The sequence below is a fragment of the Suricata suricatta genome, chromosome 10, assembly GCF_006229205.1.
Source record: "Suricata suricatta isolate VVHF042 chromosome 10, meerkat_22Aug2017_6uvM2_HiC, whole genome shotgun sequence".
Lineage (NCBI taxonomy): Eukaryota > Metazoa > Chordata > Mammalia > Carnivora > Herpestidae > Suricata > Suricata suricatta.
This window is the reverse complement of record NC_043709.1, coordinates 87888501-87915498: the sequence shown is the minus strand read 5'-3', so window position 1 is coordinate 87915498 and position 26998 is coordinate 87888501. Positions and strand designations below refer to the sequence as shown.

The window sequence follows — 26998 nt, the reverse complement described above, 5'->3', positions numbered from 1 at the left end:
GCTTGTCCTTGTATTGGAGAAATGACCTAAAATATTCTTCTAAGAAAATCTTATTTACCCATTGATATTTCCATAGGTAACCATCTAATTTTACATATAAGTCCTCAATTGGGCTATATTTGTAGAATTCGAAATGAATATTTCTCATCTTGTGGATTTGTTTACATATTTAGATTTTAAATTGGAGAAGAGGCAATATATCTATTTGTAAACTCTATTAATTGCCATTATAAAATGTTTGCATTACTTAGTTGATTGTCAGCATCAATTGTCATGCCCTGTTTATCACTACAGCTTATCAGTCCTCTGGGCTGCTACAGAGAATAAATGCTCTGCTGGGAAAACAAAAAACTACCAAAAACAAAATTGTGAAAGAAAACGTTTCATGAAGGACAACCTAATACTGGTTTTGGTTACTTCTCTACATAACTTTACTTTTTTATCCTTAGATCAAGCCAACCTTCACCAAACTGCTTATTTCAGTTGGTCCCCAGCAAAAATGATTTGAGTGGATTGCACTGTGTCAGGCCACGTCCTTTTATTCAGAGGCACATAAAAGGAAGTTGTATCTTCCCCAGTGGTGTTGTGGGTGTTCTACTATTTCCCACTGAGTCCCCTTTTTGGAAGTGGATCATAGGAATTTCTTACTCAGTAAACAAAAAATGTTCCACTTCAATAAGTGTAAGGGGCTTTTCATGGATTAAAATATATAATGCAATAAGGCAGTTTAGCATTAGCTCTTAAGAGTTTTCCTCTTTTAGAGATGAAGAAATTGAGATGCAAAGAGGTTGTATCCGTAACATAATTAACAAAGAAGCAAAAGAGAGAAAGGTTCAGCACCAGGAGCTTAACATTAATCAATAATGTTACATTATACCACCTCTTATGTGTAGAAAAATTTTGAAAAACTTATATTCTAAGACTGCATCTTGCATAATTGGGTTAACAAACAAAGGAAGAAATACAATTAAATTTAAATTTAAATGTTTAGTTGGGTGGAACATTTTCATTATTCAAAAGTAAATTTTCTGTATTTCTAAATCAACCTGATTAAAATGTATATTTTATTTTATTTTATTTTGAGAGACAGCATGAGCAGGGGAGGGTCACAGAGAAAGGAAGATACAGAATTTGAAGCAGGCTTCAGGCTCTGAGCTAGCTGTCAGCACAGAGGCTGACGTGGGGCTTGAACCCATGAACCATGAGATCATGACCTGAGCCAAAGCCAGACACTTAACCAACTGAGCCAGCTAGGCGCCCCTAAAATGTATATTTTCTATTTTAAAAAATAAATTAAAGTAATTAAATGTGAGTATAAATTTCTGTAATGAAAGTATAGCTATGAATTCTTATAGAATTCTAAAGGGATACATTTCTGAGTTTGTGGATTTATGTGTTTACTTAAGATTTTAAACTGGAGAAGCTATGTTTATTTGTAAGTTTGATATAATCATGGAATTATAGGATATCTATTCTATCCATGTTTTCCTTAATTAATGTCAACCAATCACATAGCTTTGAATATCATCTATACATTAATGACTTCCAATTATATTTTTCTAGTCTGAATATTTCTTCCAAGTCCCAGACACATATACTTAACTGACTGTTTAACCTATCCATTTTTTAAATTCTTTCTTTTCTTTTTCCTTCCTTCCTTCCTTTCTTTCTTTCTTTCTTTCTTTCTTTCTTTCTTTCTTTCTTTCTTTCTCTTTCTTTCTTCCTCTCTTCTCTCTTTCTCTCTTTCTTTTCTATTTGAGAGAGAGAGAGATCACAAGTGGGGAAGGCACAGAGAGAGAAGGAGAGAGAGAATCCTAAGCAGGCTCTCCACTGTCAGCCCCCAACATGGGGTTTGAAATGGGGCTCAAACTCAGAAACTGGAAGATCATGACCTGAACCAAAATCAAGAGTTGGAAGCTTAACCAACTGAACTACCCAGGCACCCCTGACCTAGCTAACTGATAATAAATTGGTATCTCAGCTGAATGTGGAAACTACTGCATCCATGCTTTTGCCTCCTCATGCTACAACAGCCTCCTCATGCTTCACTACCTCTGTCTATAGTATTGCCATGTGCTAAGTCATAAGGCCAAAAATCTTGATAGTACTTTCTTTCTTTCATACTTCACTTCAAATCACCAGGTAAGTCTTCTTGGCTCTGCCTCCTTCAAATATTTCAAATTCAGGCACTCATCTCAACACCTGCCTCAAGAATTCATCCTCTAAATAACCATCATTACCTGTATTGCTACCATATCTTCCCCAATCATCTTTTACCTCCACTCTTGCACCATCAGTCTTTCCTGCACAGTAAAAAGTAAATAAATTATGATGTTATTTTAAGGAAAATCTCTCCAATTGCTTTTCAATACCACTGGAATAAAATCTAGTCTCCTTTCCATGGTCTCTAAGACCCTCATAAACCGACCCTGTCTACTTCCTCAAACTCATCTCCCTTCATTCTCTACTTGTTTCCAGCCACACTTGCTTTTACTCATTTGAACATGCTAAGCACTTACTATTTCTTCAATTTATCATGCCCTTCCTACAAAGCTTTTTTGAGGTTTCCTCTTCATTACTCAGACCAAACTATATCACCTCTTGAGAAGCCTTTCCTAACCCTTTAACTAAAGTAACAACCTCCACCCTGTTATGTTGCCCTAGTTCACTTTCTCTATATGACTCAACAGTCCTTGAAAATACTGTTCACCTGCTTATTATGTCTATTCTCATGAACACATGAACATAGCAGCTCTGAAAATCTTGTTCACCAGTGTATTCTCAGTTGGCTGACTAAACTGAAGCCTGGTATCAACAGGGTATTCATTATAGAATGCAAAATTAGAGGTGTAGCATGGATTGCTTTTAGGCTATGTAAATCTTTTAATCTATCTATCTATCTATCATCTATAAATGCCAAAGTACATAAAATTATCTATTTATGTTTTGGCTTTACTTATTGCATTGTGTCTTGATGTCTGGGAATTAATTTTAACCATATTTTTTTTAATCTGAGCTGTCTTGGCTAAATAAGATAAGGAAATGCTTCTTCATATGGTTACTTCATGAGAAGTATCCAAATTATTCAGAAAACCTCACAGGGCCAATAACAAGGGAAAGGAGGTCAACAGACAGAATTACAAAGAAATGCATGATATTAAAACAGAATAATTAATTAGCCACCCAAAGTTTGGCTATCCAATATATGCACAAATCAAAATTACTTTTTCCCATGTTTTTGTACAACATGCATAGGCTATGTTTTCTGTGAATTACCACTTATTGGAACTTCCAAATATTTTTAAATGTAATAGATATAAAAATCAAAATAAATACCTTACATATCCCCAAAGGTCACTTGGTCCCAGTAACTGGTCAGATATCAAGTATGTATTATGTGAACTTGAAATAAAATAATCATTTAATGGATGACTCATATCTTGATAAACTCTTCCACAATCAGGTTTAAATATTAGACATTCAGATGAACCCATGTATCTTATGAAACCTTCAAATGACATCTGGTGTGCTTTCTTAACTATAAAAAATAAAAGGATGCAGATATATCATTAACTGTATAAAAATGACATCTCACTTTAAAACTTATTCAGTAGTAGAGCCTGTTTCTAAAGTATTCACTTAGAATTAATATTGATAACTATTTCCAATTTTACTTTGGAAACAAAATTTTTTCTAATGAGTTCTTAGTTCTTCTATATCAACCTTCAAGTAGAGAGTATATTACTTAATCTTAGCTTTTTTAATATTTTAAAAATACATATATCATAGGTCAGTAAATTTCCATACTGACATCTAGAAAACCAGCACCCAGCTCAGAGAACAAAACCTTGTAGAACCCCAGAAGCCTGCCTCCTGCTAACTTTTTACTCTCTCCCCCACCATCTTAAGTATATTCAGTGGTCTGGCCTCTAATCACCAGGATTGGTTTCTTCTGGTTTTTTGTTGTTGGGTTTTTTGTGTGTGTGTGTGTGCTTTATAGGAATGAACTCATACAGTATGTACTTTTTGTGGCTGATTTATTTTGCTCAACATTGTTTCTATGATTTATTCTTATATAGTTAAGCATTGTTTATTCCCATTGCTGTATAGTATTCCATTGTGTGAGTACACCACAATTATTTATCAGTTCTATCCTTGAGGAGCAGTTAGATAATTTCTAGTTTGGAGCTATTACAAAGATTGCTTATACAAACAGCCATCACATATTGTTTGGTGCAAATATGTATACATCCCTAGTGGGCACATGCCTATGCATGGAATTGCTGGATCATTTGCATGTTATCATCTTAGTAAATTATCTCTGAACTTTTATACTTTTGGCATAACACTATCAGAATTATCTATTTAAGCAGAACACTGGCTCTGGAATCAGACAGTTTTTGTTAAATCTATTTACTTGTTATATGTCAAGCATGTTAGTTAACTTCTCCCTCTCTTTGGAATGGTGGTAATCATAGCACCCATCCCTATATATTAGTTACATATATTAGCTCTATAAATGTTAGTTGTTGTTATTTTGTTGTACATAATTCAGTTTGTCTCAAAATAACAGCTGGTGTGAATATTCACTTTAATAAGAGAGTGATTCTTGGCAAAGAATTTTATTTCTGAGAATTTATACTATAAAAGTAGTGACTCAGGCAAAGAATGCTCACACTAGCATTATTTACAAAAGTAAAATAAATGGAGGGAGAAAACAAATTAAAACTCAAAATATGATACCTTATTAAGCAACAATTAAAAATAATGTATCAGAAAAAATATACAGTGACAAGGTACATGTTTATGACTTCATAAAAATGAAAAATCCGGCATTTAAAATGCTATTACAGTTTTGGCTTAAGAAAATGAAAGCTAGAAGAGAACAACAAAAAGTTTATATGCTTGCCAACTCTGTTTCAGACACGCAAATTTAGGAGTATGGGAGCATGTGGGGCAAATGCATCATATGTCGTCATAAATATTTGCATGAACGTATTCTTTGTTCTGGTGCAATAAGCAGTGATGTCTTTATAGCATGTTTGAACTATTGAATAGTTAGGTTAATATCTTTGATAATGGAATAGAAAACAAACTCTTTTTGTGCCCTTAAAAGCTACCAGATTGAGATGAGAGTTAATCTCATGGATTTCCGGAAACCTCATTTGGCACACATCATGCACCGAAGTGGGATGGTGTTGAGGAACCAGCAGCATTTGGGACTATACGATCATAATTCTAATTGGCCTTAACAAGTCTCTAAAGTGATCAGTAAGCCTGTAAACTAAACACAAGGTGCTGGCTGTGCGTGAAAGTAGCTGAGGCTGAGGGGGGCTCCAAAGATGAATGGATGAATAAGGTAGTATTATGGTAAAAATGCAAATACAATTCCAAGATGTCACTGCCACCATCCCATTATCCTTTTGTGTCTTTGATTTACCACCTGCAGGTAACAGTGTCAAAGTAATTTTATTTTTAATATTCACTAGATAAGTGCTACTCAAAGTGCTTATCTGTGAACTGGCTGTTTCCAGTCAGCAGTGACACGAAAGCTTGAGCCAGAACATAAATCAATCCATTACCTCTTTAGAAAAAGTTTTTGCTGTCAAAAAAAAGGAAGTCAGGTGAGCTCACCAGGCATGCTTAGTGATGTAGATGTTTTATATTCTGGTGCAAGCTCTTTATCTTGTTGCAAACCTGAAAAAATTTTAATAGAGATCACACCAAACTCCTACTAGCACTGCATTCAGACCTATCACTACAACTCTCCAAAATATTTTCAGGACATTGAGTCGTAGAGCCCTAATCCTAATTGTAATCTTCAAGACACACCTGATTTGATCCTTGCCTATCTCCCAAACTCACCTTTCCCTCATTCTCCAAGTTCCAGCCACACTGACTTCCTCTTGTTCCTCGTATTATCCAACTCAAGTCCAATACCTCTCTTCTCTTGATCTCAGAAACTTCTCCCATTTTGTCACATGACTAGTCCTCTCTCATCATTTCAGTCTCAGCTCTAAGTTCACATTCTTGGGGTGGCCTCCCCTAAACACGCAACCAGAGCTGGTCTCCCTGGGTTGGTCACTCTCACTCACTCACAGGAGAGAGCGTTCTGTGGAATCGCCCTTTTATACAGTTATTTATTGTCAATCTCCCTCACACTGCCAGCATTAATTTAAGATCTAGTTTGCCTTATTCTCCATTGTATTGCCAGCCCCCAGACACAGAATGATTGCCACAAATAAATATTTGAATAAATTATGAATATATGACTCAACAAAGGAATAAGTTGGATTGGTTAGAACCTATATTATCATATGTTAAATACTGGTACATAAAACAACTTTCAAAGGCAGAATTTGAACTTTCTACCTCCCTTGTTAAATAGATATTTTGAGCTATTTTATTAATTTCTGTAGGGTTAAACAACTGCTTTAATGCTACTTCTGCATAGTGATGCAAATATTTTATTATGTCTTTATTATTTCATTTAAAGAAAAATGTGAAGTGCTCTGCCCATTACAAAGTGGGACAAAAACCAAAAATTATATGACACATTATCAGCTTAGATAATCCTTTAGTTTAGACCAGATGACTATATTAAAAAATGAAGGAAAATTAAAAAAATGTTTATGAAATGTTGTAGACAATTATGTGTAAAGAAAATGGAGAAAGTAGTTATTTTGTAATATTTTATTTATTTCCTAGGATAGTTTTCACTTAGCTAATTTAGGACTTCTGTATATTTTCAGTAATATCATGTATGAAAGTAGAAAACTGCCTATTACTTGGTTTTTTCTTATTAATGAAAGTGAAGACACTCTTTAATTTTTTTTTTGATAGACAGAGAGGGACAGCACGAGCAGGGGAAGGTCAGAGATAGAGGGAGACACAGAATTCGAAGACAGGCTCCAGGCTCTGAGCTAGTTGTCAGCACAGAGCCCAACGCAGGGCTCAAACCCATGAACTGTGAGATCATGACCTGAGCCGAAGCCCAATGGTTAATGGACTGAGCCACCAGTCACCCCGAAGACACTTTCTTTCATTACAGTACACGTAACAGAATTTCATCTTGCTTTCCATGTCTAACCTAGTCTCTGAACACTTATGAGATATACCAAAGCAGTTAAAAAAAAATGAGGTAGGAAAGAATGTAATTGTTTACATAATGCAGTTTTCTAAAAGTTTCATATACAGCCTATAAAATATAGAAATAAAACTGCCAATATTTTACATTATCCAGAACAGATATGACCCACCCAAAAATTTGAATTTGAGAACTACAACTCATAAAAAGTACATTGCATTTAAATATTTGATAAAACTTTGAATTGTAAGCATACCTTCTTCAATAGGTTCATATTTTTTGATGATCTCAAAAGCAATAGTTTTATTCATGTCAAGTATATACTGTTCTTGTATCAAAAATTGAACCAGGTTGTTTTCAAAAAGAAGTTTCCGGTTACCAGAATATGTGTTGAAAATCTCAACAATTTCTTCTCTGTGTGTAATAATCCGATAAATTGATCTAAATTCTTCTATGGTGATCTTTCCTTGCTTCAGCCTGTCATTATCCTACTAAAGAAAATGACTGGTGGGCTCACATTGTGAATATAAAAAACATACAAAAAACAAATAAGTTAGAGTACCTGTATAATATATGTAACAACTAATACGTGAAAGAAGATGAATCTTATGTTAGATTCTCATCTCAAACAAAATCTATAAAACTGCATGAATCACACCGAAGTTGGAAAAAGATAAGTGAAAAGTCACCTTCTAATAAAACCCAGTGGCCATAGTGGGAATGGAGAGAGGTGTGGAAGATCATCAGTATTCTAGGTTGTCTTTCAGTTATACATTTCATTATTCTCTTCCACTCCCTTTCAGTACCTTCTTAAAACCAGACAGTATGTAATCCCAATATGCATAAACATCAGAGTAAATCAGACATTCAAGGTCATGATAAAACTACAGAAGCCCCCATAGTGGCAGTAGTACTACAGTAAATACACTAGTTATGTAGCATCTTGAGGAAGCAGAATGTACATAATCATTGAAGAATTGGGGGTGGGACGAACAAGTTAGTTTCTAATAAGAAAGAGGGGATTCACCTAGCTCTTCTGGAAAATTCATGTTAGAACTTTATAAGATAGAGACAAGAAAGTGGGCTGGGTCCAGTCAGTAAAAGTAACAGAAACACTGTGAGGTTTCTGAGTAGGAAAATAACTAGCAGAAGTAAAAGTTTAGATTGATTAGTTTGCATAAGCAATTGGAAGAGATAGACCCAGAGGATGGAACTGAGAAGAAGCAATCCAGGTGGGAGGTGGTGAGTAGAAACAAAAGAATTGGTATCAGCAAAATTATGAATGGGGAGGCCAGAAGGACTCAATGTATTAAATTTTGCATGCATGAGGGAGAGAAGTCACTAAGTGTTGAATGGCCATTGTAATGTGTGAAATCTGACAATTTGTATGAAGGAGCTAACATTATATTAGAATCAAGGAAAGTTAGAATAAAAACTAGTAGAATCACTTACAAATAAAATAAATTGGAGGTAAAGGAAGTATACCTTAGAAGGACCTTTAATTTCAAAAGAGACTATTTATTTACATTTTAACTTTCTCATTACACTGTAAACAGCTTGAGTACAAGGAACATGTTTTGAAGGACCATTGTAATGTGGTGAAATCTGACAATTTGTAAGAAGAAGGAGCTAACATTATATTTCTAGCTCCAAAGTAGGTGGGAACTGTCTGAGCTTCTTAATCTTCATCTGCAAAATGGGGATAGCACTCTCTATTCAAGTTGCTGTGAGGACTGGAGACATACATTGAACGGTAGTTGTAGATATCAATATATTGTTGGGCCTTATCAAGTTCTGCTTCCCTCACATCATCCAGCCTAGTGTCTCATCTTTTGCACTTCTGCCTATAAAATGAACACCCAGGGTACAGCAGGGGGGTAAACATGCGGGAAATGACCTAGTCATCTCATCACCAAAATTTCAGTGGTAGACCAGAGAGTTTGATATGAGGGATCCAAGGGACAGTCAGAGCTGAGAATCAAATATGAAAAGCACCCGTTTAGTTCACCAATGAGCATTAGTCCATGTGTATGGAGCAACTTGAAAAAGCAGGGACTGAAATAAAGCCCCAAGTAGGAATAAGATGGAGATGAGCTTGAGCAAATGGCTGGGATCTAGGGTAGTCAGATTGGGCCCACAGCTCATTAAACAATAATAGCACCTTAAAATTATATCATCTTAGAGTAATTCATATTATCAGTTTATCATAGTTGACTAACAAAATTGGACTTAATATTGTTAAGTTCTGGATTTTGAAGTCCACGTAAGTCAATATTACAGAATTAAATTTATTTTATTTCAGTCCCATCCCACCCATAATTTGTTATAAAATCTTTAACAAGTCCATAAAAATCAAAGTGTGCCATAATTCCTGAAATTTGGTATATGAAACTGTATAAATTAAAAATTACAGTCCTGCTACATAGCCATGTAAAATAAAATACATTATCCACTAAGTAATGACATTTTTATTACTTTTGGGCAAGGTTTAAACGTGGCCATCTGACTTGTTCTGTTTTGTTTTTCCCAAAAGATCAAAGTTGTCATCAGGTACTAGAAAGCATTAAAGGTGTAAAGTTCAAACAAAATTTCACAAATCCAAAAAAATTGCTGTAATTGATCCAACCCAAAGGAGTTAGCCATCAGAAATTAATTAAATCACCGAAAAAATAAAACCCCACACAATAGGTGAAAATTGTATTACTGAAGATGGGAAGTTTTAATTTCAGTAGAAAGAGAAGGAAACAGAAAGCAGCAGAAGTCAGGAGTGACAGAGCCTGGGTAACAGTATCAGCAGCAGGGGAAGAAGGAAGAAGGAAGTGATGAGCAAAACAGATTCAAATCTAAAGACAGAGACACATAATAGTGGCTGAAACACACAGAATAACAATGTATTAATTTAATATCTCCCCTCTAGGCGGAAACCGGAGTTCAAAAATCATGTGTCAATTGTTCCCAGTCCCACAGGCTTGGTAGACCAGGGTTTGAACTAACTCCAAAGCCACCCAGAAAAGCAGCAGGAAGACAGACATGTCAATACACCATTGTGCATATCGGCAGTATAGAAGCAAAATTAAAATGTGTAAAATACAAATCTGATCCTTTCAACTACCTCTTATATTGCTCAGTATTTCTTTTTTGTCTTTAAGACAAAATCCAAACTGCACTGTGCAGCATTCAAGGTCCTTTAAGCTGTCACTGATGTTGTCTGCTCTAATCCCTTCCTTCCTGCACCTCACGCTTTTGGCGCTCTGAGTTAGATACCGTATAAATAACAAGCGATCTTTCTATTGTACAGGCTGTTTCTTCTGTCTGGAATACCCTTCTTTTACTTCCCAACCTACTAATTTTTACTCATTCTTTTATTTTTTTAATTTTTACTAATTGTTGAAAAAGTGTCCTGCTCTAGAAGTCTTCCCAAAGTCCTTCTCTGTCATCCCCCCACACACCCAAGGCCACATTAGATAACCCTTGCCTTTGGGTTTTTATAAGACTCTGCATCATCTTCTGTTATAGAGTTAATTACACTGGGATGAAAGCCTTTTTTTCTAAATCCCTTCTACAATTGCCTTGAATAGGAAGTTTGCCATTTGTTTCTTAGACTCTCGGAGCCTGGCTGAGGGTATTCAGAACATGATCTATCACCTAAACAATTTTGCAATTCTGGTGAAATATGTGCATTTAATTGGATAAAACAGTTAATATATCCCTAAATCTAGGAAGAATAAGAAAAGATATTTTTAAATACATATTACAGAAAATATGCAAAATGTCAGGCTCCACTTCAGGGAATACTGTAGCTTTTAGAAATGTTACATATTAATCATTTATAAGTACAGCATAAAATAAGAGTAATGAAGCCAGTTTTCTCTTGTTTAAAAAAATATTCATTAAGTGGTTATTTTTTACAAGGCATATATAAAAAGAACTTTATCAAAAAACTCATTCAATGTTTATGTATAATTTAAAAACATATCTTATACCTTAAGATCATAAATGCCATGAAAATAGATATTTTTTTTTATTCCCAATGCCTAGTACTGGACATACCCTAGCATAGGACATTAGTGACTGTATGTTTAAATGTATGGTTGAAAACATGAAGATAAAATAACATATTAAAATAATTCTATTGAGGGGTGCCTGGGTGGCTCAGTCAGCTAATCATCCGACTTAAGCTCCGGTCATGATCTCAATGATTCATGGATTTGAGTTGCCAGTGCAGAGTCTGGAGCCTCCTTCAGATTCTGGGTCTCCCTCTCTCTCTCTGCTTCTCCCCTACTAATGCTCTGTCTCTCTCTGTCTCTCAAAAATAAATAAACATTAAAATTTTTTAATAATTCTATTGATATTCTGATAGTATACTTCCAGAAAAAAGAATAAAAGCTTTTCATGTTGTTACTGCTCAGTTTGCTAGTAAGAAGATGAGATGTCACTTAAAATAAATGACCATACAAGAAAAAGTTGATTTATCAAAACATAGAATTTACTTTTAAATTAAGATGAGATGTTTTAAACTTGTCTCTAAAATTACACTAAAAACAAAGTATTCAAAATATATCACAGGAAATAATATGACTTTACCACCTTTTTCCCAAACTCTGACATACTAACTTATTTTTTTTATTTTGTTAAAGTTTATCTATTTACTTTGAGAGAAAGAGAGAGAGAGGGAACAAGCATATGTGAGTGGGGGAGGGGCAGAAATAAAGGGAGAGAGAGAGAATCCCAAGCAGGTTCTATACTGTCAGTGCAGAGCTCCATGTGAGATCATGGCCTGAGCTGAAGTCAAGAGTCAGACACATAACCAACCAAACCACTTAGGCAGCCCTGACATACTACTTTAAGTTGCTTAGCAACTTTGTCTTCTGTTTTCCCCTCCTTCCTAACTAAATATCTGAGTGAGAAATGAAATTGGGCAATAAGGATGTAAAGGCAACACATTATCAGAGCTCTCTGGGGGGTCATATTCTAGAAAAGGAAAGCCGACATGAAAGTGTTATAATAGAAACTTTATACACCACGGACAAAGAAAGTTCAGTGATTCTTCTTGGAGACAAAAAGATAGTCTTTATAGAAAAGGTGATCCTCGAGCAGAGCTTTCCGGGAGAAGGAAGATGGTTGCCTGAAAACGGGGAGAAGAGTTACTCTAATTGTTGGGGTCAGAGTAAATAAACACATGACAGTACAAAAAACAGAGGGGATTGGAGAGGACGGTAGTGAAGCTGCAGGGAGAGACAAAGGGGAAGTCAAAATTCATCCAAGGGGCCCTTGGCCCTGAGGCCCTCAGACTTCTCAACCAGTGAGCTGCTGATGAGCTTTAATGAGGGAATCATATAGATTTTGTTTTAGGAAGATAAGATCACTATGGCAGCTATAAAGAGGCCAGATGCTAGAATTAGAAGCAAGGAATCCGTTCAAAAGGCTATTCAAATTCTAATGGACATATAAGTCACCAATGGACTTGTTAAAATGCACAGTCAGCTTCAATACCTCTGATACTGCATTTCTAAGAAGCTTCCAGGAAACACCAGAGATACTAGTCTGAGGAGCATGCCTTGAGTTGCAAGTGTTTGGAGACCAATTGACTTGGTATAGAAATAAAATACACCTTAAAAGATTTGAAAATTGGATGTGGAGGCAAGGTAAAAGGAAGAGTCTGGGAATCTCTCAGGTCTCTGGCTTAGATATCTGAGAGAATGGTGCTTCCATCACCAAGAGAAGAGAGGAAGATAGTTTTGAAGGGAAAGATTATTATTTAAACATATTAAACTTGAAGTATCTTCATCCGAGCCAAGACAACTAGTGGACAATTGGTTGGGATGGGAAGTGGGGACTGATGTATTATTGGAGAAAACACAAGGATTTTGCAGACAGACCCAGGTATGAATTTCCACAGTAATACAATATAAACTGTATCAACATTTCTCACCTCAATATCTTTACGTGTAAAAAGAGTCTATTAACAATGTCCTTGCATATGTGTTAAAATACTGTACGCAAAAACCTAACATGGTGCCTAGAATACGGCAGGCAATGAACAAACAGTAGCATGTGTATGGTTTTGTTGTTCAGGACAGAAAGCTCGTGCTTTGTTCCCATTACAGTAGTAAGGGAAGCCATTCAAAGTCAAAAAGGTGGTGACATAGGAAGCTCAAAACTCATCTCCTTCCAAAGACACACCAAATATATAGCTACATATGGGACAATTCCCTCTGAAAGAAATCTGGAAACTAGTGGAGTGAACTCACTTGCCCATATATTGGGCAAATGAGAAAAAATTCTATATCGAAATGGGTAGGGGAGGCTGGCACAAAATCTCTCCAGAAACCTCCCCCCCAACATAATGAGATATAACTGAGAGTGAACTCACAACCCTCAGCTTCTCCCTGAGGAGTGAAGGTTTGGATCCAACTGGTAGTGTCCCAATTTTTAAGACTTTCACCTGAGACATAAGCCCCCCAAACACCTAGTTCTGAAAGCCAACTGGGGCTTGTATCCACAAGATCAGAAAACTATGGTAAAGAATTCTTAACTGCTCACGGGACTCATGGTGGCTATTCCCCCAGGGCTTAGCACGGAGGTAGATTAACATGTAGTTTTTGCTTGAAAGAAGCCTACTTAGTCACATTAAAAGCCAGAGCCTGAGAGTCATGCTTCTAATCTAACACAGGTATCGGGGCAGACTACAATCTTCCCCAGAGATCAGGGAAGCCAGTAGGTACTATCTTTGTGCTTTCCCTCTATCTTCCTCCAGATCACTAATATCTCCCTAAAACAAGTGTTTGTATACACATGGCACTCCAGATTTTACAGCTGCTATTCACAGGATGAAAATCCCTTGACTGCCTGGCCCTAGTGGTCAATGGGGTTTGTGCTCCCAGGTCCAGCAGAACTGTGACAAACAAAGAGAAAATCCTTGGCTAGTTGTCCCTCAGGAGCTTGGTGCAGAGTGAGTTGACAGAGACACTCGTTTCCAGTCTTCCATGAAAGAGGTTTATTTGTATACTTCACAAGCTGCTGACTGAAGGATTTTGGCTTCTAATCAGCCCACACCTAGGTGCTGACTGGGTCCCCCCCTTAGGAACACCGATGGGTCTTGGCACTCCCTAGGTGACTGGGAGTCACTAAGGATAAAGAAGGCTGCTTGGACAGTCACAAAGGCTGAGAGACAAACGAAAGCCAAGTCTGGGATGAACAATAAGGTTCCTCTTCTAAACAAGGCCACTCCTTCAAAACTGGTGGAGGTGGCTATTCCATCTAATGCACAGAAACTTAACACAGAGAGTAAAAGAAAATGAAGAAACAGAGGAATATGTTCCAAACAAAAGAACAAGATAAAACCCCAGAAACCGATTTTAATGAAAGAGATAAGCAATTTACCTAGTAAAGAATTCAAATAATGGTTATAAACAATTACTCAAAAAGTACTTATCATACAATTCAACTTCCTGATATTCATTCAAAGGAAACAAAATCACTATTTTGAAAAGCTCTCTTATCTCCATGTTTGTTATAGCCATATTTACAATAGCCAAGACGTGGAAGCAACTTAAGTGTCTGTCAAGAGATGAATAAAGAAAATGTGAATAAGTTATTATTCTGCCATAGAAAAGAAGGAAATTCTATAATTTGTGACATCATGGATAAACTTTGAGGGCATTATGTAGTGAAATAAGTCAGACAAAGAAGGACAAATACTATACGATCTCAAATATATGTGGAATCTAAACAAACTGATCTAGTAGACAAAGAACAGACTGAGTTTGCCTGAGGCAAGGGTGATGGGGTGGGCAAACTGGTTGAAAGTGGTCAAAAGGAACAAATTTACAATTATAAGATGAACAAGTACTAGGGATGAAATGTACATGATGACTATAGCTACTGATGTAGGATATATAATAATATGTTCTGCATATTTAATGCACAAAATTAGTAATACCACATTGCATATTTGAAAGTTGCTACAAGAGTTATCTTAAAAGTTCTCATCACAAGAAAAAGAAATTTGTACCTATGTGAGCTGATGGATGTTTACTAAACTTATTTGTTGGAAGCCATTTCTGAACTCACTAAGTTGAGAATACTCCTTGTGAGGTCAAGGTGGGTTTTGTACGGCCTCCTGCCGTCAGATGGTGACCCATGTCTACCCCTCACTCAATTATTTTTGCTTGAGCACCGACGCCTAAGGCACCTTGCTGATTGGTATCAGGAGTGACTTGTCCCCTTATTCTAAAATATGCTGACTGCACCTTGTGAAGGAACTTATTATAGGAATTTCTTCTTTTGTGATTATAGGAGCAAACATTGCATTTCCTGAGAATGCTGTTTTTCTTATACTTTCCCTTAAGCAAATAGGCTATTGACCCCGGCTCACAAAGAACTAACCTTTGCCTTTGCTATGCTAAAAACATTGTCTTATATTTAAATACTGAAGATACCTTCAGTATTTAATGATATGATAAGCATCTAAATCACCTACATCAATCACTATTGATAAAGATTATGCATGAGTCTTCTACCAATCTCTGTTCTGGGAAATTTTTACATGCCAAAGAAATTTGTCGTCAGAAATCATTGTCTAAGGCAAATGCCACTTCTTTGCTATACCCCATACATATTTTATCATAAATAAAGCTGACTCTCAGGTCAGAGAAGAGATGCCTGCCTGGTGATCAGAAAGAAACTCGTGGCTCTCTCATCCCTCCCCATTTTGCTGACACTGTCCATCCTTCAGGGAGCCCTGGACCTGCTGGAGCTGGACTCTAGCACTTATTGTTAATCATTTTTCAATGTATACATATGTCAAATCATCATTCTGTATACCCAAAACAAAGGCAAAATTATATGTCAATTATATCTCAATAAAACTGGAGAAACAAGAAAGGTCAATAAGATTGTTCAGGAATCGTATCTAAAGTAAAAAGAAAGAAAATTAAAGACAGATGGAAAAGGAATGATCAAAAATTTTAAAATAAAGTGATGTCATAGAAGTCAGAATATGGAGTAGTTTTAAAAAAGAGGGATAAATAAAGTGCACAGAGAGCCTAACCATTGTATTTACCATTTTTAAAATATAGGGTTTCAAGGTAGGTATAAAGGCAAAATTTACTGCGATGAATCATTGAGGAAATGGAGAAAGAAATGTAAACGTGTCTTCCCGTTTATTTGCTATGAGACAGAATGTAACTTTTAGAAAGGATATGGACTGGGACACCTAGATGGCTCATTTGGTTAAGGATCCACCTTTGACTCAGGTCATGATTTTGCCATTTGTGAGTTTGAGCCCCAGATCCAGCTCTGTGATTACAGCTCAGAGTCTGGAGCCTGCTTCTGATTCTATGTCTCCCTCTCTCTTCCCCTTCCCCCTTCACACACACACTATATCTCTCTCTCTCTCTCAAAAATAAATAAACCTTTAAAAAAAATTAGAAAAGGATATGGAGCTAGACTGTGGAGGACCAACTACATAGAAAATCATAAAGTTGCAGTGGAACCAAACAGTATGTGGTTGAACTGACCCAAGTTGCAGATTTGTAGGGCAGAGGCAGCCGAGAAATTCTTTACCTCCTTTCTCTACCCTCTAACTTTCAAACCACTCTACTCTGCTGCCAGATTTATTCTAAAATTTGCACTATTTCCCTCTTCAGAAAAGTTCAATGGCTACCCATCGTCTATAAAAGAAAATCCAAACTCCGTAGCCTACTACTCAGGAATTTTGTGATCTGGCCATACCTAGCATTCCTCAACAATTCCCTGCACACGTTGTATAGGCAAGTCATGCTTCATTACCTTTATTCCCCAAGCACTTCTCACACTGTTTACTACATATATTGCTTCTTATTCTTCGAGGGACACCAAGAACGCTATCTGTACCACAGCGCAAGTTTGAGTTTCTGACTTGTCAGATTCCCTGTAAGTTTATTAACTATGATATTTATTATAATCTACTTATAAAATAGCAATTTCTGCATTTTGTTTCCTCCTGATAAGAGAGAAAGAGAGAGAGAGAGGGAGGGAGAGAGAGCACGCACTAGAGCACTTTGCTAATTTTTACAATCCACAGTTTCAAACAGAGTCCCATGGGCATAATACAGATTTAATAATAGTTGTTAACTGCTTAGAGAATTTGAAAACTTAAGGTAAGTCCTACAATAATAGAATTCTTAAAATTAAGGAGGATACCATTTCATACTCAACCAATAATCAAGAATGTAACCTTAGACTAGCAATGATATTGAAATGATGTAGAACATTTCTTATAAAGTATATTGCATGTTGCAAATTAATGACAATGATAAAAGCAATAAAGATTTTTATAATAAAGGGATAAAAAATCTTACAGAATTGCTCCCCAAGTCATGACTCAGTAATTGATTTTGTAAAATAAAATTTAGAATATTTTTCCAGGGTCATAAGGGTATACCTTCTTTACTTAAATTTCATAGTAAATATTCACCCAATAAGAAAATAAATTCAAATTAGAATTTATGCCAGCTTCTTAAGAAATCAATAAATGTAATTCAACTTCCCATATTTTTTGAGCAATTATGATTGATATGCTTGAACTCATAGTTTTTGAGTGCCTACTTTTTGCCAAGCCTGATACTGGATACACTCACAAACAGTATTTAATATTCCGCACAATCCTGCAAGATGACTATATGAGTATCCCCATTCTGCAGGTTAAGACATTTGCCTCGAGAAATTTCTGATTTGCCATGTACTTCACAGGGAAGATCTGATGGAGTGAAGAATCTCCAGACCCATTGAGCATGCCAATAACAGCAGCCCTGAGACTTTGGAAAAGTTTGGTCACCAAAATAATATTCTTTAAGATTCATTTTATTAACTCTGGCTACAAGGTGTACCCATGAAGTTTGGAAAGATAAACAACAAAAGTTGAAGCAAAATAGTCCAATGTTTAAGAAGCTTAGTTTTTAGCTGTTCAGAAAATTTCATTAGCCAACACACCTTCCCTAGCATTCTATTTAATTAACATCTTAATGCATATATGGCAATTTAGCCAAAGGTAACAAAGTATCATCTATTCAAGGGCCTAGGGGAATTATTTTAATAGATAAGAATTTCTTGTCATGATCATCAGTCTAGTATATGCAATTTATGTTTAAATTATTTGGGGTCATTTTAAAGAGGTTTTTTAAAGAATTCTAAGCAACCTCTGCCCCTCTAATTTTTATAATTCACATTGTGAATTAAAAAACCATTCCAAAACGTTTGCTAAACAAAATAGACCTTCATCCTGCCACATCCAAATAATCGTTAATATCAGTTAATGACTTATTCCTTTATTAGAACTGTTGCACATTTTATATAACACTTTTAAATATGGCATGCATTTTAATCAGTGCATCTCAGACACTTATCTTAATTTTGTAGACAATGCAAAGCAACCTGATAATCACTGAATAAGATTTATCATATTGCACATTTGATACAAATTTAATATATTTCCTCTATGTTGTGTTGAATGTGAATTTTATTAAACTGTAAAGTACATATTTGGTTCTCCCATTGAGTGATACCATGGGGGGGGTAGTTCTACTTATAAAGCTCTTTCACAAACCTTGTCTTCTTGCATTCATAAAAAAACAATCTGAAACATCTTTTACTGCATCTCTTGAGAGGTGCAGTGTTTTTTTGAACCTCCTCTTTGTGATTTGTAAACATGAGGCTAAATCTTGTTGAGAGAAGCACTTGAGGAGTCTGTTCAGTGGTCTCCTGTGTCTCTGCAGGTTTTGGAGCAGAGGAGCCACCACTTACTTCAGAACTAGTTTTTCAAGGATGTTTGTATGAAGAGATAGTATCTCCCTCCAGGGGAAAAAGCAGGTTTGTTTACTGTGAGTAATAATAATGATAAGGGCGCCCATCAGGGCAAAGATCAGACAGGCTTACTTCCTGTAATAAAAGATTTGGGTTCCATAAGCTCGAGGTCCCTCTCTGATAGGACAGCCCACTGTGTGTGCCTGTGTCAACTGGCTCTCTTCACATCTTGCTTTGGGAATTGAGGCTTCGAGAAAGGGCACCAAAATGCTGATACCCTTGTGACGGCTATTTTTGTGAGTAACAAGAAATGGCACCAAAATGCTGATACCATTGCAATGGCTATTTTTGTAACAAGTCTATTTTGGCTGAACCAGAAGCTTACCTCTGCCATCATCCATGAAATTACATCAGGCTCTCTGGTTAGCATACAAGTAGGTAACGCAGGCCTCCCAGTGTTTATTAATAGTAACTATTTCACAGATGTTATCTGGGTAGTCACCTCCAAGCAACAGTATTATATTCAGAATTTCTATCTTAACTATCTGGATTAGCCAGACCAGTATTCGTGCCTGATTTGCTAAGAAATTTGCCATTTCTAGCACAAAACTCAGCTGAATGCATGGCTTTTTCTTATTTACTGATGATCTTTCCCTGTGTCTTCTAGCGAAAGAATTGATCCAGTTTCCCTGCCCACTAGTTCTTCAAACAAAGAAAACTTTTGGCAATTTCTTACTTTGAAGTGAGTAAGATACCATTTTTCTCAAGATTTCTTTTTCCTTCTATAAATCACTAACATCCAATCCATTTATGTGATTTTGATTTAATCATGTGGCCAACCCTAATCTTATGTGAACATTCCTGTATCTTCAGCTAAGTGTGCTAAATTAATAACCTGGTATTATTTCAAATTTTATCAACAACTTATTTTATCTCCTACCCAAACTCTCTCCTTTTTGATTATAAATATATTTAGCATAATTAATTGGTTTAATTCTCAGGAGACTAATTTTTCATATGTATTTTCTGCAGAAAGCATCCAAGTAGCTATGAACATTCCCCTATATTGGATTAAGTTCTTTCTAGGGTGGGGCAGACAGGGGTGTGGATATTATCTCACCTTAAAGATAGATTTCACATGAACATAACTGCACTGAATGTCTAATTTTTCAAGTAATTTGTGAGTTTTTTCTAGGTTAATTTTTCCACTTCTAAATTCATCCAGAATCATTGACAAAAACCATGTATGAAGCACAAAAAAAGAAGTTAAGGAAATTCTCACAGAAAATCATTAAGCACTTAAAATGCCTAAGGAAATATTTGATTTCTCTTCAATTTAACATTTTTATCTTTAAGGTATAGTCTATCTTTTGCTGAAGTGACAAGATATTTCTATGATAAAATAATGGTTAAAACAAAATTAAGTAGGTATTATTCTGTAGTAAAGGTATGAGAGGGCATACATAACACAATAAAAATTACGGAAAAAGAATAAAAATAAACAGTTGAGCAATTAAGTTATTATTTGGGAAATAGGGTCTATTTTCTGAGACATGGACTCAGGGGACAGCTGGGCTTCAAGATTGCCCTGTCACTTGACCTCTCTCAGCTTCCCTTTCCTAGTCTGAAAGGTGGGCAAATTAAGAGTTAGGGAAAGTGGGGGCATTAAATAAGTTCTCAATATATTACTGAACACAGTTTCTGCCACTGAGTCTTCAATAAATAATTATCATGTTTGATATAATTATTATTACCATGACATTAGCTAAATGTCCAGCTACACATATGCCCCAAAAAGGCAACATTTTAAGTACCACCACAAAGGGTTAAAAATGCCATGCTGAGTGTATGTTTGGTATAAATGAGAAAACTAAAATAATCAAGCTTAGTTATTATATCTAGACAAACCGCAAAAATTAGGACACTTCAATTAAAAAAACTGAAGTTGGGAATTAATATGACAGCTTATGAAATCACAAAAGGTATTGGCAAAAATTGTTCAAAATTCCACTCAATTTCAGATGGTTAAAACTAATGAAGAGCAGTTACACTGAAAGGCTGTGACTTCATGGCAGAGTTTATAAGTTCTTATAAGTAAAAAACAGAAAATGAGGGAAACTCAGAAAAGCTTAGGACACATGGAAAGGAAGTAGTTTACACTTAAATGAGAAAGGCTTAACTTCAGGGCTCTTCGAAAAGAAAAAAAGGAGAATCAAGTAAAGGGGATAAATCAAGAGAAAGAAGAGAAAAGAGGAACAGAAACAACTTCTGAATGGATATTTGTTCTCCATATTTTCATGACCTGTTGTTTCTCCTCGCTTAGTAGTCTCTCCCCATTACATGTTGCACAGGTGTCAAATATGGTCAACTCTTCTGCCCTTTTGTAGTAAAGGAATTTCTTGATATTCATCAGCTGTTGCCTCTGACCCTTTTCTAGAGAGAAAGCAGAAAACACAGAGTGGTTTGCGCCTTTGTTCTTTGGAGATAGCTCACACTTAAATCCTACAGAAACCACATGTGAGGTGTGGTTCCTGCACTTCACTGCCCTTGAAAGTTTCTGGCTTCTCGCTTACATTGTGAGAATCTTCAAACCCTCAATATCTAGAAATGCAGTATCCTCTGCTGTTTGGCATTTTTCTATTAACTGCCATCTTGTTTAATTTTTATGATTTTAATGACCCCTTCCCCGAAGCTTTTGACCATAATGTGCTTTCCAGTAGGTTTGGGGAAACTATTCTGAGGGACTGAGGATAAATCAATGCCATTGTGGTCCCTGAAGGTGCAAAGTGCTGCCACCAAACACTCTAGAAACTCTGGGCTGCTTCTCTAGATCCCTGACAACATATACTGCACACAGAGACACACCACTCTTGAAGAAGGCTGTTTGGGAGGCTAAGTTTTTAAAATCTTCAAAATACATACAGCTGGATGGCTGGGTACCACGTTGTCAGGTGACTGTCATGTTTTCTTTTGGCCTGAAATGAACACCCATTGTGATATCATCAAAAGTTCCACACTTCATAGAGAAAGCTTCTTTATGACTTCATCAGGAGACTGGGAGCTTGTCAGACAACCTGCTTTCATGATTAGCCACAGTAATCTTAAACTTGACTGTTTAACACCTTGATGGGAAAGGTGTCTCATGGAATGTTTTCTCATCCTTTGAACACTCTTTATTTCAGAAGCTTTGCTTCTGGCGCAACCAAGCATGTCACTTAGCGTTCTGAGTAGGAAAGAGAAAGAGAGAGTAATTCGCAGACTGCTGATACAGGCTCCTCCCGGGGAATTTGTAAACGCCTTTGATGATCTCTGTCTGCTTATCCGTGATGAAAAACTCATGCACCAACAAGGTGAGTGTGCAGGCCACCAACACTGCCAAAAATATTCGGTACCACTCTGTATCGATGGAAATCCAGTACTCCTGTCTCACCACAACGTAGTGGGTGACTTCCGGTTTTTTGACTTTCAAAGCAAACTTTCCTTCAAATTCGACCTGCTTCAAAACCAGTTAAAAGACATACAAAGTCACGGTATCATTCGGAATGAGACAGAATACCTGAGAAATGTTGTTCTGTGTGCCTTAAAACTGTATGTGAATGATCACTACCCAGCAGGAAATTGCAACGTGCTGAGAAAAACTGTGAAAAAAAAGGAGTTCCTGATAGCGTGCATTGAGGACCACAGCTATGAAACAAGAGACTGCTGGAATGGCCTTTGGAAATCTAAGTGGATTTTCCAAATCAATCCATTTCTAACCCAAGTAACAGGAAGAATTTTTGTGCAAGCCCACTTCTTCAAGGCTGTCAACCTTCATATTGAAATCTCCAAGGACCTAAAAGAAAGCTTGGAAGTAGTTAACCAAGCTCAACTGGCTTTAAATTTTGCAAGGCTCGTGGAAGAGCAAGAGAATATATTTCAAGCTGCAGTCTTAGAAGAATTACAGGAGTTATCGAATGAAGCCTTGAGAAAAATTCTACGAAGAGATCTTCCAGTGACCCGCACTCTCATTGACTGGCAGAGGATACTGTCTGACTTGAATCTGGTGATGTATCCTAAATTAGGATATGTCATTTATTCAAGAAGTGTGTTATGCAACTGGATAATATAAAGGATTGCTCCTGGTAATTGTCTCAGCCTGATTTAGTTGTATTTCTGGGAGGGATCTTGGTATTTTCCTAATGTTCAGAAGCCACTAGAGATGCCTATCACTTGACAAATTCAAGTTTAAATTAGGGAAAAGTGTAACAAATAACAAATAATACTCAAGAAACATTAACAAATAAGGTAAGAAAAGGGTGATGTAAATGTGCTTCTTGGTAGCAACCATCATAAAGCCAAAGATGTGTATTAGAACCTAAAACAGCTTGGTAAAATGTGGCACCCAGAAGTATTGCAAAGGTGGTCAGGGTTAAGGCTGTGTGTATAGGGTGTGTGTGTGTGTGTGTGTGTGTGTGTGTGTGTGTGTATAGGAATGACCTTTGACTTTCTTTGTAACTAGAGAAGGTATACAAAGGAAAGTCACTCTGCAAGTGATAATTTACATAATTCAATTCAGTCCTACTCAAGCCAGAGAGAGTGGATTTCAGTAAGTGACATTAGTACTGGATATTCCATGAAAACGACAGATATCAAAAATCTACCTCAGATGAAGAATTAGTAGGAAATTTAGAGCCCCTATGCTCCAAGAATTGGGATTACTCAAATCCCCAGGTTTTTCTTTTATGGGTTTTTAAAAAAATGCTTATTTTTGAAAGAGAGACAGAGACAGATCATGGGCAGGGGAGGGGCAGAGAGAGAAGGAGACACAGAATCGGAGGGAGGCTCCAGGATCTGAGCTGTCAGCACAGATCCCAGCTCAGGGCTGGGACTCATGGACTGAGAGATCATGACATGAGGCTGTATGATCATGACAGATGCTTAACTGACTTAGCCACTCAATGTGGCACTCAGGTGTCCCCAGATCCTGAGCTTTTCTGATGACTAACATGGTCTTTGAAAAATCAACTGGAAAAGCTGACCTCTCAAGCTTGTATAGTCGAATTCTTGTGAAGTCATCACTGTAGGCATTTATAAGTGCCTAGTTCATGCCAGGCCCTGTGCTAAATGATTTGCACACAACTTTTCATGATTCGGCTAGCAAATATTAGTAACTCCATTTTATGGGAGAAGAATCTAAGGTTTTGAACTGTTTAATTCTTCCAGGCACATAGTAAGTGACAGGTGGGTCTGGCCTCTGCTTTTAACCTCTAGGGTATGACCACTCTCCCTGGAAGCCTGTTTCATTAAGAGCTGTAAACTCTATAATGATTTAGGTAAGCATTTTGTCCAAAGGACACTTCCATAGGATCTGTAACTAGTGGACTGCTACTTTCTAGCCAAGATAAATTACCTATTCAGTCACCCTATTACTATTCCCAAAAAAGTTACTGACGACTTGCCTATGCTCTTAAAGAATTCCAAATTTAAACCTCTCTAACAAGATTGCAACAGAGCAGTAGATAGGCCCCATTCCCTAATTCTGACTTACCGGTAGGTAAAAGTCTCTGTATTTTGGATCTATGCTGTTTAGGAAAGATCTCATTCTACTTAAGAAGCATTGAAGCAGACAAGCTTAGAATTTCTAAATCTCAATCATTTCTACTTCAACTGATGGATCTTAGAGAATCTCAGGAGAATTACCTAGGGCATATCTTTAAAAATACAACTTCCCACGGGTGCCTGGGTGGCTCAGTCAGTTCTGAGTGTCAGACTTTGGCTCAAATCATGATCTTGTGGTTCATGGGTCCAAGCCCCACATCAGGCTCCATGCTGACAGCTCAGAGCCTAGAGTCTGCTTCAGATTCTGTGTCTCCCTCTCTCTCTGTCCTTTACCTGCTCACACTGTGTGTCCCTCTCTCTTAAAAATAAACATTAAAAAATACAACTTCCCACTAACCATCCTCATATTTGATTTAGTAAGCTAAGAAATCTACATTTTAAACAATTTTCATAGATGACTCTGTTGCAAGGGATCCCTGCACCACATTTTAAGAAATATTGGTCCAAACATAAACCCAATCTTATGCTTTCTATTTACTCAATTAAAATAATGCCTGTAAAACGATTGCCAAATGAAAGCCACGTCTACTACTTCACTAGATTTGCTGTGCACAGACCAAGGACAGGCCTTTATCTGTTATGTTAAAAAGTTAAGAAAAACCTTTTTTCTAAAGAAAAGCAGCCAAGACAATTACTCTCATTGCACTAAAACATACCTTTCTGACAAACTATGTAACAAAAATTTGGATTGATATTATGGCTTTATATATGTAGGTGTTGATTTGCCAGAACATTCCAGAATAGGACTTGATGGTTTATGGAATAATCACAGAAGCATTTAACTCCCACTGAAACATGGGGTTTTAAAATTATATTTATTAGTATTTCTGGATATAAAAAGTCACATGTACAAATCATAGAAAATGCTTAAGGTATAAAATATTTTGGCCTATTTCCTCCCATCTAATTTTATGGAATTGTTTTAAATATTAAGAATTTACAACATAAAAATTGTTATCCTGTTCTTTTTATACAGCCTCCTATATCATAAATATGGTCCCATGTCATTAAAATTCCTTGAGCACATAATTTTAATTATTTACATGATACTCATACAGTTCATGAACCATAACAAGATAACTATTTCTCTATTCATACATAATTTAAATTGTTAACATTTTATTTCTGTTATTAATTGGGTTATAGTGAGTATCTCTATATGTAAAGCTTTGTCCACATTGTGGATTATTTCCCTTAAGATAAAGTCCCTAAAACTGCATATTGAAAAGATTTAAACATATTCATAATTTAATATATATTGACAAATTGCTTTCCAGAAAGATTTAACAATTTATAATCCCATCAATAACATAAGAGAGTGTCTAGTTCACCACAGTAATCTTGAATATCAAATGTTTTCTTTGATAGGCAACAAACCTTAAAAATATAAAACTAACAAAAAAGGTGTTCATGAACTTATGCTATATTATACCAAATTATTTTCTTTGTATGTAGCTGGAATTGCCAGAAAAATCTACAGTACACCTTCCTGTACCTTTATCATACACACACACACACACACACACACACACACACACACCCCTACACTTAAACCTACTCTAGCAATATACATATATATATACACATACCCAGGCATATACACACATACACAAAAAATGCTTCAGATCCTGAGGATTCAGCATATTGGTTTTCTTCAGTCTACTGTTTTTTAAAATTCCAGTGTTCTCTCATCCCCATCCCATTTCCAACTGGATGTAAGCTCCATTAGAAGGGGATCTTATCTACTTAAGGATCAAGTCCATTACTGTCTGTCATTTGATAGGTAATGAGTGAATGAGTAAACAAATGTATAAGGGTAACAAAGACAAGAAACACGGTAGGTTTAGTTGACCTTAAGATTTTGTAAGCCATCAATACCTGCTGCCCCTTTAGGAACTATGTATTCCGCTGCACTTTCCCCCAATGATGTTGAGATGATCCTTCATTTGATTGCATTCTGAAGCTGCCATTGACTGCCTACTGCTCTGATGAAAACTTTTGCTCTCTTCGCACTCCAAATGGACAGAGATTTCTTCCTCCAATAAGTTTAAGAAAATCGGGTTCGGGGCGCCTGGGTGGCTCAGTAGGTTAAGCCTCCAACTTCAGCTCAGGTCAGATCTCAGGTTCGTGGGTTCGAGCCCCACGTCGGGCTCTGTTCTGACAGCTCAGAGCCTGGAGCCTGCTTCCGGTTCTGGGTCTCCTTCTCTCTCTGCCCCTCCCCCTCTCATGCTCTGTCTCTCTCTGCATCAAAAGTAAATAAAACATTTTAAAAAAGTTAAAAAAAAAAGAAAATCAGGTTCTTCAAAAGTCATATATTTCTTTCAATTTTACATAATCCTCTGGCAAAGATTTTTGTGTCCTTCCTCTTGCAGGGGGAGGGGCTGGTTCAGAGGGCTAATCCAATGACTATATCATATTCCACTCAAGCAGAGATTCAGAAGGAGCATAGATCCTTCAACCAACCTGCTACAGGGAGTCCCTGCTGTTCTGAGGATATGCCCTAGCCTCAGGATTGCCTGGAGGTTAAAG

General features: G+C 36.5%; 2 protein-coding genes across 3 annotated transcripts in view; one reads left to right on the top strand and one right to left on the bottom strand.

The window, feature by feature from the left end:
- Positions 1 to 21844, bottom strand: part of PLCZ1 (phospholipase C zeta 1) — a 50536-nt gene extending 28692 nt beyond the window's left edge. The window contains exons 1-5 of one of the 2 annotated variants that reach the window (XM_029954620.1): positions 21794 to 21844; positions 21152 to 21304; positions 19992 to 20115; positions 7344 to 7575; positions 3337 to 3538 (exon numbers count right to left, since the gene is read on the bottom strand). In XM_029954620.1, coding sequence (XP_029810480.1) covers positions 3337 to 3538; positions 7344 to 7575; positions 19992 to 20115; positions 21152 to 21162 — 569 coding nt within the window. In that variant the 5' untranslated portion in view covers positions 21163 to 21304; positions 21794 to 21844. Of the gene's footprint in view, positions 1 to 3336; positions 3539 to 7343; positions 7576 to 19991; positions 20116 to 21151; positions 21305 to 21793 lie in introns of those variants that run through there. The other variant, XM_029954621.1, reaches the window with a different exon arrangement.
- An 82-nt stretch (positions 21845 to 21926) lies between these two features.
- CAPZA3 (capping actin protein of muscle Z-line subunit alpha 3) lies at positions 21927 to 22996 on the top strand. Its single transcript, XM_029955132.1, has one exon. It carries the CDS (start codon positions 22080 to 22082, stop codon positions 22977 to 22979), a length of 900 nt encoding a protein of 299 aa, XP_029810992.1. The 5' UTR covers positions 21927 to 22079; the 3' UTR covers positions 22980 to 22996.
- Positions 22997 to 26998: the final 4002 nt, after the last annotated feature.

Bases quoted from the DNA above. Each gene is read 5' to 3' on its own strand.
- CAPZA3 (XM_029955132.1), top strand. From the start codon at position 22,080: ATGTCACTTAGCGTTCTGAGTAGGAAAGAGAAAGAGAGAGTAATTCGC.